A 14900-nucleotide genomic window follows, 5' to 3' on the forward strand; every position below is an offset into this window, starting at 1 on the left:
GATCGAGCCCCGCATCCAGCTCTCTTGCTCAGCGGGGAGCCTGCTTCTACCTCTCTCTCTGCCTGCTTCTGTGCCTACTTGTGATCTCTGTCTGTCAAATAAATAAATAGAATCTTTAAAAAAAAAAAAAAAGAAAGCTTTGATCTTAATTTTCTTCTTCAAATCTTATGCTTTCTTTTCATTCTTCGACCAATCATCATAGAGCTGACCTTTCTTGTTCTCCTCTCAGCTCCCAGGTCACTGACTCCTCAGAGGCCTCTGATCACCATTAGACCCCAAGGGATCCTTCAGCTCCCCTCCCCCAATCCCCCATGTCACTTTATCCCAGTAATGTTTTATTGTTTTTTGTACCCCTCATCACTACTTGTAATAATTTTTTTCCGTCTCCTTCAAATGAAAGGTGAGCTCCATGAAGAAAGGAGTAAACTGTCACCCAAGGGCTTATCACGGACCCATGCACAGAGTCAATATTAAATAAGCTGTTGAATACAGAGCTAACACTTTCCCCGTCACCTGTCTTAGAACATCTTCCAAATCCATACCTCTAACAGCGATCACTGTGGGTTGTAAATCAGAACTTGATTATTGCAAGCCTCATGAACATTTCAAACAATATTTCTTTATATTGAACCCTAGTCATGGTATCTCTCTCATGTTTTCTCCATTTTCCATAATCTGGCTTTTGAAAGACCAATTCCAGCATTTCTTCCTTTGGCCAATATGAACACCAAGATGCTGAATTTATTATCAAATCTCAGGATACAAATCGGTTCTTCCTTTTGGATTAGAATTTAGCACAGTTATACTTCCCTCTTTGCATTTCATCTACCTTCAGAAACTCCAAACTGACACGCTTTGCTCTTTCTGCTGAAAAGAGACAAAATATACCAGCCTCGTCACTCTGGAGCCTTCCCTGCGTGCCAAGTGCTGTCCACCTGCTCAACTCACATCCACTGGGTAATAAACTGTTTAAAGTCAAGACTCATTTTTTCATTTTTAAAAATCCCTTCGAAATTCAGCACCAGACTTTGACTGGAAGTGGCAGCAGTAACTTTAAGTTAAATGGACTTGAATATACCCTTTTATTCATACAAACTGGATTCAGTATGCACCATATAAGTAATGTCATACCTCTCTTTTTCCTTCTTTCTTGGCTCAAATAATTTCTCTTTTAGATTCTTGGAATTGTGATGGCGCATATGCTTTGTACTCCCCTGTCCCTGCTCTCAACCTATTTCTGCCATCTCACTGGTTCATAGTAACAATTAAGAACATGTTCACCTATTTATGGTTAAATTTAAATTTCATTTTACTCATTATTCACAACTCCCCTACATTTCTTAATTCTTTCTCCTCCTGTTTTCATTTAAGAATTACCAGGAAGCCATTACAAAGTATCTGGGTTTTCATTTTATCTAATCACTTCCCCCTTCCTCTAAATGTTTTGCTAAAATACAGTCCCTTGAAATGTGTTCGAACTTTGCCAGGAACTCCCTGGGATCAATTAACATTTAATGATCTTCCTTGTGCTGTGCTAAGATATATCTTATCACTTGACTTTCCTATTGATATCGTTAGAAAGACTATATCCTCATCTCAGATTTTATTTCACTGACGTGAGAAAGATTAAGTAACTTTGCCTCTGGTTGAACAGCTGGTAAGTGGTAAGGGGGGGTACGTGTTTACCGCTCTTTCCACTTGGGAAGACTTCCCTTACCACTCTTCTTTCTAGAATTCAGTCCAGAAGGATCTTGCTACTCAGCACCATATATATATATATATATATATATATATATATATATATATATATATAACTCAATGTCCAGTACCTTAGTCCTGCTCTACAATTCTAAAATTTGCCTAAAATATTGTCAACACTGTCTTCTAGAAATGTCATTCATTTCAACACAAGTCAGAAAAAAAAATGGTAGTATATAAATGATCATGAAATTTGGCAGACTTTCAAATGTATATCAGAACACTAAGTGCCAAGTCACAGGGTGGTGTCACATGGGTTAGCTACAACATTTTTTTTAAAGATTTTATTTATTCATTTGAGAGAGAGAGACAGAGAGAGCACAAGTGGGGGGGGGGTGCAGAGAGAGGGAAAAGCAGACTCCCCACTAGGCTGGAAACCCAAAGTGGGGCTTGATCCCTGAGTCAAAGGCAGACCGCCATCCATCTGAGCCATCCAGGTGCCCCAGCTATGCCATTTCTAATGGTGTCAACTCATACAATTTACTAAACATCTCTAAGTCTCACTTTCCTCTTCTGTAAATCAGAAAAAAATAACAGGCTCCAAGCTCACCACAACACTTTAAGGAATAAATGAAATAATGTGCGTCAATGTCTAAATATAATGCCATTAGTGAGAAAAGTTAATTAATTTATTAACTTAATGCATGTTAACTATCATCATCATCATCATCATCATCACTATTTTGGAAACACACTCCAGGAAAACAATGCACATCTATTTAACCAAAACAAGCCACTGTAACCCTAAACACTGTAACAGACTCCTTTTATTCTACTGTAAGGTTTTCGGTAATGTTCAGTACCTGTAAATCCTATAATTGTCTTCTTCAGCAAGATACCTATGTAATACAAAATGTACTTGCTGTAACAGTTGATCAGGCTTTCAGATATGACCCAACCAGTGAAAGCTGTGCCACCGAAGAAAAGACACTTACCTTACTGCTTTAATCTATTCATATAGAACATAAAAGAATTGGAACATATAATATACAGCAAAGACTTCTTCCAAAGCAAAGGTCCAAGATTATCTCTTGGCCCGCTCCTTTTTATGATAAATAATTAACATCTGTGGTAGCAAAGAATAAATTATTCTCCAGTCCCAGTTCACTAAATTGATTCCTAGCTCTCAGAGAGAATTATTACATCATTTTAACTACAAAAATAACAAGACACAAAGACCTTTCTCTCTAGTAGAAATTAATAAAGTATTTACTCCCCCAAAATCAATGCAATGTCAACTAGACATAGTGGTGCATTCTTTGGAATAAGTATACTCACCTGCTATGATCTATTACCTTATTAACTCATACAAAATCCCTATAAATTACTCAAGTAGCATGTTGCAGAAGCATTTTTTTTTTTGTCTTAGAAGGAGAAAAATAAAAGCCACCTGTATGTAAAGTGAGGAAATACATATTTTGCCTAAATTTTCCCAGAACATTGAGTAGAAATCTAGAAGGAGAAACTGAATTTGTGAGCTACGATTCCAGTATACCTAAGGAAGATGAGAGATAGTGAGCTAAACAGATGAGAAATATAGGGAAAGGACAGATCATTTCCCTTCCTTTCTTCAAGTCTGGACTGCCCCCAAAACCCAGATCAGGCAAGTTTCCAAAGTGTCCAATCTTCTCAAAGAAGTTTACTAATAGTGCTATTGTCTTCACACAGTGAAACTGCACAAAAACTGAATTTTTCTTCACAGTGAGTCACTGGGAAGACATCTGGTCTTATCTGACTGTTAAACCAGTCATTCGTATTGCTCCTGTTACTGAGAGCTGCCTTCCCAGACAGTCACGGTGCTTTAGAGCAGAGAGGACTTGCTTCCCAAGCAAGAAGCTTAGACACCCATTCAGGCAGCTCTGTGCTAATGTTTCCCTCCCTTCCTTCCTCATTCCTTCCTTCCTTCCTTCTTTTCTTCCTTCCTTCCTTCCTTCCTTCTTTTCTTCCTTCCTTCCTTCCTTTCTTCCTCCCTTCCTCAGTCTTTGTCTCTGTCTCTGTCCTCACGTCCATACTCTTCTTTCTAAGCCAGACTCTTACCCTAATTTCACAGGATATTTAGGGTACTGCATAGTTATAGTTGAAACCCACAGGGCCTATCAGTAGGAAATTTTTCTGTAGTTAGCTTGTACTGTCGTTTACACAGTGTAATATGAGATCTCACCTTGTAGGTTCAAAGGTTGACAGCAATTAGAAAAACTAAATTCCAAAGCAGAGTGCAAACAAGCTGGCATATCGATACAGAAGTAAAAATCTTGAAAAGACAACTTCAGTGTCAGGATTCAATTAAAAAGCCTGAGAGTTTGAGTTCTCTAGATATATCCAAATACATTTTAAACCAAAATGAAACAAACTATAACATTTTTTAAAAGGAGTATCTGGAAGAATATACACTTGTCCTGACTTCCTTTATTAATTGTGGTCTTTTGTGAGACATGGAGCAGATGAAATGTGAAAGGCTTCTTTAATCAGCTATAGCTCCAGAAGTTCTAGCATGTTCCCTGATCACCTAGAAAATGTTCATGAAATGTACTCAGTAAATTGTAAAGGCACTTCACTATTGCTACTTGTTCATTTTAGATTATCTTGATGAGGTCAGTTCATAAACATAAGACAGCCCCAGGATATGACAATAACTTGAGTTACTGAGTTACATAACTTGAGTATAATATTTTTTCAACCTAAAAGTTAATGTATTTGTCCCCATTTGAAACAAATGTGTCTCCTATTTATTATTCAAAAATCCCTTGTTGTCTGACAAGTTCTGCACTATGTTGCTTCCAATCTCAAATGAAAATGAAAGGGAGAGTTGAAGCAAATAGATAAATAAATAAATAAATAAATAGATAGATATTTGTAGGCTTCTGACATAAAGATGGCCAGTTTGAATTCTACAACCTAACATATATGATTTGTTGCAGTTTGTGTTATTAGATCCAGTATAGCAGAGACCTATATTGTAAATTTCATAGTACCAGTAAGTGTTATATCTAGCCTCCATATTGTTTTCTTTCTAGTGATTTTAATTAAGTTGTTATAAAGTAATACTACTCTTTAGCAATAGTTTAAGAGCAGAGAGCATGTGGTAAGTGGGATGGGCAGATGTGAACCGCTGCAGCCTATGGTCTCCACTTTACCCAAGCCATGATGTTACAGATGAGAACACTGAGCATTTGATCTGCAAATGTGTACGCAGCTTATTCACATCAGCTCACACGAGGTCAAATTTGTTTGACTTCCAAGTCACAAATCCTACAAGTTTCCAAGACTAGATTTCTATGATATATCTATCCCTCGGTACCCAAAATGGATTCACTGATTGTGTGTTCACCTTACTCTATGAAGTCTCTTAGGTTTACTACTTAAAATCTCTAAGAATTTACAAAACATAGGAAATCACTTATTAAAAAATGTTTAAGCAATGAGCTTCTGAAATGTACCCCATATTGTTACCAGATACTGAAGACCAGGACCTGTGGTGGCATCTCCTGAAAAAATTCTCATGGCTAAGGGCACATCGCAACATGCACATATTCTAGACTCCAAATCATTCCTCCACAGAGGACTCTGGCTGTGTATTTGAGACTTAGGTCAGTTGTGCTGGTACTTTTCAGAAGTCTCCATGTCTAATAAGACCTCCTATTATACAACCACAAAAATAGAAGTTGTTCTCTCCCCTCTGTTTAGGAATATCTAAAAATGATAAGGAATCCCTTACATGTGGGAAACTTGAATTTCATTCTCCTTATCGTACTGTGAAATGTGATTACTCTTCTCTGACCAAGATTGTTAAACTGCCAAAGGGCCAGTCCTAAAAGATTTTCTAGAATACTACCCCAAAATTCAGCAAGAATAAATACCCTCCAACATGGGGCACAGCTCATCCAAATACAAAAAAATTTCCTTCCACAAATTTAAGATCCAAATGTACAAGCCCTGACATCCAGAATTATATACAACATTTTTTTCATTGTTATACAGACTACAGCCAACTCAAAATAGAAAACAGTCCAATGGAAATGTGAATGGGTGACTGTCCCCAGAGGTTTCACTGACATTCTTCCACTTGATTCTGTCCTGTCAGGTTGATTTTTGTGGTCGGCATCGTATTGGAGTCTTAACGGTGCGCTAATTCCACTGTTCTTCCCAAACCCCTAAATTCTGTTAACAGTAAAGCAGGATCAATACGGTTGATCTGCTCCTCTTGCTCCTGACTACAGCTCCTTCTCCAAGCACAGCCTAAGATAATCTTTCAAACACCCAAATCTGAGAGGTCTCTCGGGTTTTTAAAGCCATCCAGTGACTTGCTATCATCTGAGAGTGAAATCTGAAGCTGATTTCATTAGCGAAATAAGTCAAGCGAAGAAAGACAACTATTATATGATCTCCCTGATATGAGGAAGTGGTGATGCAACATGGGGGCTTAAGTGGGCATGGCTTCAAAGGTTCTCCATGGTCTGACTCTTGCGTTTTTCTTCAGCCGCATCTTTCACACACCCACCATCATCCCAAACTCTTATCTTTCTCCTGACTGTTTGAATACCTAGACCTCCCCTTCCTTCGAGGTCCTAGAATCTTCAGATCTACACTTTCTCCTGCTCTCGGAGAAGGAGTGGTTTCAGGAGAACTAGCACTTTCTCTGGAAGACTCGCCTCTCCCCAGTCGCACCTTGTAGGTTAAGCTTCTCTGACCCCCTCCTCCCACACACCTGCCTGTGTCCCGATGAGTGTCTGCCTCCCCAGCCAGGTTAGGTTACAAGCTCCGTGGAGGGTAGGAACATGTGTTTTATTGACGGCATGTCCTTGTGTCCTAGTGCAGGACATATCTTTGGTGCCTAGGACACATTTGTCTAAGCATAGCATAGTAAGTGGAAGTTAACTCTGAGCTGTGGTTTACAACTGATTCCAGCTGGTACTGGGTACAGCAATTATTCAGAGTCATTTCTCTCAATCCTCAGATCACTGAGAGGAATTTCTTTCTCTCTCCCTCCTTGGCCCAGTTTACCGACACGGGTGTCATCTTGACCAATCTCCTCCCAGAGACTCCCAGGTCTCTGGCCTCCTAGTTCTTTCCAGTCACAGGAATGTGGGATGCTTTGGTGATCACAAGCTACAAAACAGGCTCAATCCTTACTACATCTATTGGGCTCTCCAATAGAGTTTATTTATTTCTTTAACAGAGAGAGAGAGAGAGAGAGAGAGAGAGGGAACACAGCAAGGGGAGTGGGAGAGGGAGAAGCAGGCTTCCCACTGAACTGGGAGCCTGATGTGGTACTCGATCTCAGGACCCTGAGATCATAACCTGAGCCGAAGGCAGATGCTTTACAACGGAGCCACCCAGGAGCGCCCCCAGCCCCGCCCCACTAACAGAGTTTAGTCAATAAGTAGACTTCCATTTCCAAACCAGAAACCCCGTCTGTTGTGGGCTGAATTGTGTCACCACCTGCCTCCTAAAGGCATCTGTTGAAGCCCCCAGTACCTCCAAACATGACGGGGTTTGGAGATAGGGCCTTTAAATATGTGCTTACATTAAAGGAGGCCTTTAGGGGTGTCCCTAATACAATCTGACTTGTATCCTTGTCTGAAGAGGAATCTGAATAGGCAGGGAGACACCAGGTGCTCGTGCACAGAAGGAAGACCAGGGGAAGTCGCAGGGAGAAGGCAGCCATCTGCAAGCCCCAGAGAGAGACTTCAGGGGGAACCAAACCTGCCGACACCTTGATCTTGGACTTTTAGCCTCCAGACCTGTGAGAAAACAAATTTCTCTCATTTAAGTTGCAGAGACTGTGGTATTTTGTTATGGGAACCCCTGTAGACTAATACCCTATGAAAGTTTAACACTTTGTACCTGTATCCTGGAGCTGAAATTCTACCCTTAACACCACTGTTTTCCCATTTTGAATGAAGTCTTTATATCTAAGTCCAGAAAGAAATATGAACATTAAGGAAGAAGACTCTAATAGTAATAATTCATGGGTCACCAAATATGTGCGAGACACTGTCAGGAGCTCTGTGGTCTGTCAAAATTTTCTCCATCTCACAGCTCAGGGAACTCAGGACTACAGAGGTTGAGTAATCGTAATTGGCCCAAGATCATAAGATTAGCAAAGAAGAAGAGACTGCATTGAGCATACACCTAAGACAGCTGAGTAGAACAGAAACAGCAAAGGCTCTGGGAGTTACTTGACTTGGGTTTGAAGCTAAATGGCAGAGTGTGACTTTGGGCAGGTCACTTGCCTTCCATGAGTCTCAGTGTCTTCAACTGTAAAATGAGGATAATACTATGTATCTTGTAGGACTAAATGTGGTAACACCCGAAAGACTAAGAACATAGTATAGATTCAAGCATAGAGAAGTCCTTTGTTCTAGTTCATGCAGGCAAATCCAGAACAAGAATCCTAGATCCCAACATTTGTAGAAACTGCCTTATTTGGTTTTATTTAAAAAAAAAAAAAAAGTCTGCTATATTTATTTATATGCAGTCATTTCAAAATTAAACAAGCTGATCACTAGCAGGTAACTGATTTGTCTCTATCTTTAACTTGGCCCATCATGAGTTGCATCTTGGAATGTCTATGCACACCCCACGCATGGGCTGAAGGAGAATCAAGTTAAGAGTGGTTTGTTTTAGCGGGTCAGAACTGAGCCAACAGAGACAAGTGTGTTTGAAAACATGTATTTGATTAGGAATTCTGACTTGAATTTAAGTCTATTTTTACCTTGCCTTTCTTAAGGAAATCACTATTCAATCATGGCTAAAACTATAATTATCTCAAAAGTTTAATTATAAAGTTTAATTATAAAGAAGAAGAAGTACCACTCAATATCACACCTTGATTCAAAACCGCCTCCTTCCATTTTCTAAATCAGTGACCTTGGCCAAATTCCCTAGCATACTTAACCCTATTTTCCTCATCTGTGAAATGACCACAATAATTGCGTCACTGTTTGGTTGTAAATAATAAATGCAATTATATATGTGCAGTGTTTAGTGACAGTAACATTTTCAGAGCATTTGCTATGTACCAGTCACTGGACCAAGCACTTCACTTGATTTTATTTATCTCAATATAGTCTTTACAAAAACTTTGTGAAATAAATATTATTTCATCCTCATTTAACTGATGTAAAAGCTGAGATTCAGAGAAGTTGAGTAATTTACTCATGGTCACACAGCTAGAAGGCTGCAGAGCTGAATTCAGAGCCAGGCAGTTTGATTCCTGAGGCTATGATTTTAGTTTTTATGAGATGAGTAAATGTTCCGTACCCAATACTTGGAATTGTATTGAGAGAAGAACCATCCCTTTTAATCTGTTATTTAATTTTTAAAGAGAATTGTGTTTAATTACTTAATAAAGTATAACAGTAAATAGGAATGCTTCACAAAATTACATGAATGATGGTTTGTCCCAGATTTAACTTAGTCTCACCAAAGAATTATTTTTTTTACTTACACAAATTACATTGATGATAAAACTGTATAGTTAGTGTCAATGAAACTGAATAATGTTATCAGCACATAAGCTGAAAAATGTACATCAGAAACCACAGGGGGTATGTGTTTACTGGGCAAGGAGGACTTAGTTTGGTTTTAGAATATACATATATAGTGTCCTGTAAGTATTTTTAAGTCAAAACATACATTTAATACAAAATATGAAAAACTATCAAGACACTCTGCTTCAAAAAATGCCATGCCAATATATTTTTTCCAGTCTTAACTTGTAAATTTTGTAAAAAGGTAATCACAATAGAGGGGGGAATCTCACCATCTAGTTCAAATTTTCCATCTTCTCTCAAACACATATCTCTATTTATCTGTACTTTTCTTCATTCAACATGTACAAACACACACTACAGGTGGCCCTATGCTGGATGGTAGAGATATCCAGAAAAAAAACTCAGTTCTCCCTTTAAGGGAAGCTGGAGAGACAGAGATAGTCAGATCATTAGAATAAAGAGATTGGTGTTTCCACTGCAGAATTTTCATAGCTGAGTTGGAAGACAAGCGAAGAAACTAGGAAGGGAATCATCCTCAAGTGAGAAGACAGAAAATGGCAGGGGTCTGAGGTTGGGAGAGTGGGGTACGTTTTAACTGATTTTGCTTCCTAGACTCTAAAGAGGGGCTGTAGGAAGGACACAGGGCACAGAAGGCTAGGCTGTTCCCCCTCCTATGCAGTGCCCTAGAGTTTGGATATTTCACAGATTTTGAAAATGAGAATGTCTAGACGTTACTAGATCAATCAATTACAATGTTTCCTGGGAGCAGTGTGGAAGCTGAATTGGATTTAGGAAATTTGTGGGCAAAGTAATTCAGGATGTTAACTGCTATGGCTACCACAGAGAAAGTTAAGGGTCTGAACAAAGATGGTGACAATGGAAGCTGAGAGAAAAGGGACTGAAAGGTTCTTGCTGCCCTAGATCCCAATTCTTCCCATGTACTATAAATACATAAATAAATAAATGAATAAATACCCCAACCAACCAACAAACTCATTCTCATGTTTCCTTTTCTATCTCACATGTATTATTTACGATTGATCCAGAAGTAATTATTTAGAACAGGTATTTATTGCATGACTTTGTGCCAGAAACTGGAAGAGTGCTTTATAGGTATTACCTAACTTAATTTTCACCAAATCCTTACAGAAACTGCTACTCTACTACGAAGGAGTCTGAGGCACAGAGAGTTGGAGACACTTGCCCAAGGTCACACTGCTGGTCAGAAGCAGAGGTAAGAGCCAAATCCACCCTGTGTGAGTCTGAAGCCTGCGCTCTCCTGCACCTGCGTGGCTTCGGGTTCCTCCGCCCCTCACAGACTGCTTGCCTTTTAAGCTGAATCAGTCCTTCTGCCTTCTCTCATCTTTCCAACTACCATCCAATCTATTTCTTTCCACTTAATGTCTTGAACTCCTGCGATACCCATCTTCTCTCCAGCCATTTTCTCTTTAAATTTCAGCCATTTGGTTTCTGTGCTTTGTAAATTTATTCACACTGATTCTTTTCTTGAAAAATTCAAAGCACTCCTCCATCTGTTTTTCGCTTTTGCTCCTTAGTCTGAATAATTAACCACTCCTTTCTTCTTGAAGCTATTTTTCCCCATATGTACTGCAACAGGTTGCTCCCTCAGCATGGTCCAATGCTCTTCTAGTGGTTTCTTCTGTGATTCGTTTCTTTCTGCTGAGGAGCTCGTCCCTTTTCTTCTCTGTTCTGTGCATGCCACTAGAGGTATTGGGTTTTTGCTTGTTTCCTTTTTTTTTTTTTTTTTGTCCTCTGCTGTTCCCTTTCAATATGATCCTTCAATGTGCTCTTCACATTGTGACTATGCAGTATCATGATAGAATGTAAATCTCTTTTCCTGTCTTAACTTCTCAACATTTTTTGAAGACCCAGTTTCAGATCAACTTGGAAGTCTTTCTTCTGCAGCTTACTGACAACACGTATATCACACAGTCCTCTGCAACGCCTTCACGGCTGACCCAGTCACCTTCAACCATATCTGCAGTAAACAGCAAAGACTTACACAAAGGCTTCATTCTGCTGTTAGTTAAGCCTTTTGCCTGACTTTCATGTCCCCGAATGCTTAGGTTTCTTTGTTCATAATACATGCCAACCAGGTATTAAGCTTATGGAATTAAAATTGAAGCCTGCAGGTGATAACAAGAAAAGGAGTGGTTAGGTCAGAAGAACAGCCCATCTTGGATACACAACTTGTACTCAAGTTCCTGGAGGACTGAGAACCTCTTTCCATTCTGGCGACTCTGAGCCTTCAAAGCTAGTAAGATTCAATAAGCATTCCATTGAGCCAACAGTTTACCAGGCTAACAGCGACTCTGGAAGTCCTGTGCAAGTAAATGATTACCACCCTTGGGGAGCCCTCTCAAGATGACACACAATTGACACTCCAGTCTCCAAGACCTGGGAGTTCAGACATAAACTTAAATTGAGACAAAAAGCAACACCCCTAAGATTTTGCTCTGTTTGCTTGTTTTTTTATTTTATTTTATTTTATTTTATTTTATTTTATTGTTTATTTTGAGGAAGGGGGCGTGAGAGAGGGGAAGACGTTAGGGTAGGAGGAAACCAAGCTCCCGAGCCCCTCCTCTCCCTCCTCTCCCTCCTCTTCTCAGGGTGGTCTTTGCGCACTGAAGGTTTTTGTTTTGTTTTGTTTGCTTTTTTTTTTTTTTAAAGAAATAACCTTTCTGTTTTTCCTGTCAGCGTCCTGCCAGCCACTCAGCCAGAGGCCAAGGGGAGGCTCTGACCCGAGCTGCCAGTCAGGAAGGCAAAGATCGCCAAGCTTGGCTTCTGGGAGCGCTCAGGGCCAGGTGACACAGCCCTGGGTTCCCCGGCGCGGGCTTGACAGTTTCATCCCCGCCCACTCGCAGGAGAGCGCCCGGCAGGGCTGCACGCGCGCGCGCAGGGGACCATAAAAGCTGCAGCCGCGCGGAGACGGGGAGTTTGCCCACCGCCCCGGAGCCCCGGCCGCACCATGCACGTGAACGGCAAAGTGGCGCTGGTGACCGGCGCGGCGCAGGGCATCGGCAGAGCCTTTGCGGAGGCGCTCCTGCACAAGGGCGCTAAGGTAAGCAAGCGTGGCGCCCGGCCGCGGAAACTTGTCCTCCCACCCCGAGACTCCAGCACCAACCAAAGGACTCCCGCAGGAGACAGGGGGCCGCGCCCCGGGCTGCCCACCGTGCCGCTTTCAAAAGCTGCCAAGGCTGACGGTCTCGAGCAGACCTCCAAAGTGCCTAGGGAGAGACCCCGAACTTTAACTGCAGAATCTGAGGTCCAAGAGGGGGAGCGTCTGGTGTTTATTTACTGTTCTTCTGTTTCACTAGCTGCGATGACCTCGATGCCTCCCTCTCCTCTCGTCCATAGGTAGCGCTGGTCGATTGGAACCTTGAAGCAGGTGTTAAATGTAAAGCTGCCTTGGATGAGCAGTTTGAACCTCAGAAGACTCTCTTCATTCAGTGCGATGTGGCTGACCAGGAACAACTGAGAGGTAAGAGAGGGGAATCAATCCATCAACACCGAACACGCCTTGAACAAGCAACGACCTGAAGGCAGCCCTGGCCAGAGAGCCAGCCTCGGTGCAGGCAGATCGGCTGCCTCCTGGAGAGCAGCCACTTCTGAACTCCAATAGATAGCCTGGACTGTTAGGTTTCCTACTGACATCCCGATAGCCATTAAAAACTAAGGGGGGAAAACCAAGACTGCTTGAGAAATCTTTTATTTTAGTCATTTGGCAGCACATGATGTAATCAAAATTCCTTTATATAGTCAAAGGCCGTGCTGCTGCAGTGATTACTGAAAGATTGAACTTGCAGATGGAACTTGGAAAGTTGAAATAGGCTAAGGAACTGTGGCAAACAACTCCCAGAAAGCTGGAAGATGCAAAGTTCAATGACAACCAAATGTGGCAATGTTTCCTTTTAAACATACTAGAATGCAAGTTCAAGGACCATAATCACAGACATGCTAGATATTTCCAACCAAATGTTCTCTCTGATATGGTACTTTAAGAATAATAATAGCCGTACTGCAGTGTTAGAATTGCAGAAGAAAAGTTTCTATCAGACTTTCCTCAATGCTTTCCTGTTTCTGGTCTCCTCCTTTAAAATAGAACCATCTGCTTGTGAGATATCAAGGACAATATTGGTGTGCACGATAAAGAGATTTGGTCAAATGGAGCCCTGATAGATTTGTATGAAAAAAAAATTTCTGGAAAAATAAGTAGAAAAGTAATATATATGTATTTCACAAAGTTTATTTGAAAGACTAAATTGGGGGCACCTGGGTGGCTCAGTGAGTTAAAGTCTCTGCCTTTGGCTCAGGTCATGATCCCAGGGTTCTGGGATCGAGCCCCACATCGGGCTCTCTGCTTAGCGGGGAGCCTGCTTCCCTTCCTCTCTCTCTCTCTCTCTCTGCCTGCCTCTCTATTTGTGATCTCTGTCTGTCAAATAAATAAATAAAATCTTTGAAAAAAAAAGAAATATTAAATTGTTAGGCACTTCATTAATCAAGGGGCCAAAAATCTTCCATAAAAGTCATTCTAGCACCCCATCCTTAAATAAACACTGAAATGTGAATTTCTTTGAAACGTTGGGATATTCTGTATGAGGATGAAAATGAAGAGGTACCTTAGAAGGGAATGTTCCCCTCTAGCTAAAGATAATTGCTTTAAAGGATATTATGTAATTAGATCTGAAAACACTAATAAAGACCTATAACGTGAATTACAAGCACAACTAGAAGAGATCTTGAACCACAGTGCTAGTGGAATATAATTTGCCAGAGGATAAAGTTTTGTTGATTGTGCATGATATTTTGGATCAAGGATAAAGTCACGCCAAATTCCAACATCCATGCTGATGAAGTAGAAAACAGTATAGCTCATCTGAAAGCTATTTCTGCCTGAATTTATGTAGTTTCACATGTGACATTTAACCCTAATTGTTTTTCTTCCCAGTATTTAAAATTAGTATCCTGGCTGTAAACACATTCCTTAAGGTAAGTGATTGTGGAGGAGGAAACTCAGACACATCATGAGTGACCAGGAGAAGGCATGTTGGTCATGAGAAATCCACATGTTGTCTGAACATCAGCATTTATTTGCATTTAAGGAAGACATGGCCTTGAATCCAACAATTTTAGGATTTAATGCTATCTATAGCTTTTGAAACTGTTTAGGCTGTGGCCAAGGGAGACTTCTTTGAAATCACATAAATACAGAAGTGAAAGTTTCTTGGAGATGATCTGGATATAGTTCATATTACAAATGAAAATAATACAATGTCGTTGGGACGCCTGGGTGGCTCAGTTGGTTAAGCAGCTGCCTTCAGCTCAGGTCATGATCCCAGCATCCTGAGATCGAGTCCCACATTGGGCTCCTTGCTTGGCAGGGAGCCTGCTTCTCCCTCTGCCTCTGCCTGCCACTCTGTCTGCCTGTGCTTACTCTTGCTCCTCTCTCTCTGGCAAATAAATAAATAAAATCTTAAATAAAAAAAAGAAAAGAAAAGAAAATAATACAATGTCGAGAGTGTAAGTAAATTATAGAGTCTCCCAAGCTTCTAAATGTCAACAAGAGCTGAATTGTAAACTGTCTGAGCCTAAAATTCTGTGGTATGCCAGAGAGAAGATGATGAA

General features: G+C 40.6%; 1 protein-coding gene across 1 annotated transcript in view; it reads left to right on the forward strand.

Moving 5' to 3' along the window:
• The first annotated feature begins 11986 nt into the window (after nucleotides 1-11986).
• Nucleotides 11987-14900, forward strand: part of HPGD (15-hydroxyprostaglandin dehydrogenase) — a 29064-nt gene continuing 26150 nt past the window's right edge. The window contains exons 1-2 of the mRNA XM_059177490.1: nucleotides 11987-12336; nucleotides 12633-12756. Of these exons, the coding sequence (XP_059033473.1) occupies nucleotides 12244-12336; nucleotides 12633-12756 (217 nt within the window). The 5' untranslated portion in view covers nucleotides 11987-12243. The remainder of the gene's footprint in view (nucleotides 12337-12632; nucleotides 12757-14900) is intronic.

This window comes from Mustela lutreola, chromosome 1 (assembly GCF_030435805.1).
Source record: "Mustela lutreola isolate mMusLut2 chromosome 1, mMusLut2.pri, whole genome shotgun sequence".
In the NCBI taxonomy this organism is placed as follows: Eukaryota; Metazoa; Chordata; class Mammalia; order Carnivora; family Mustelidae; genus Mustela; species Mustela lutreola.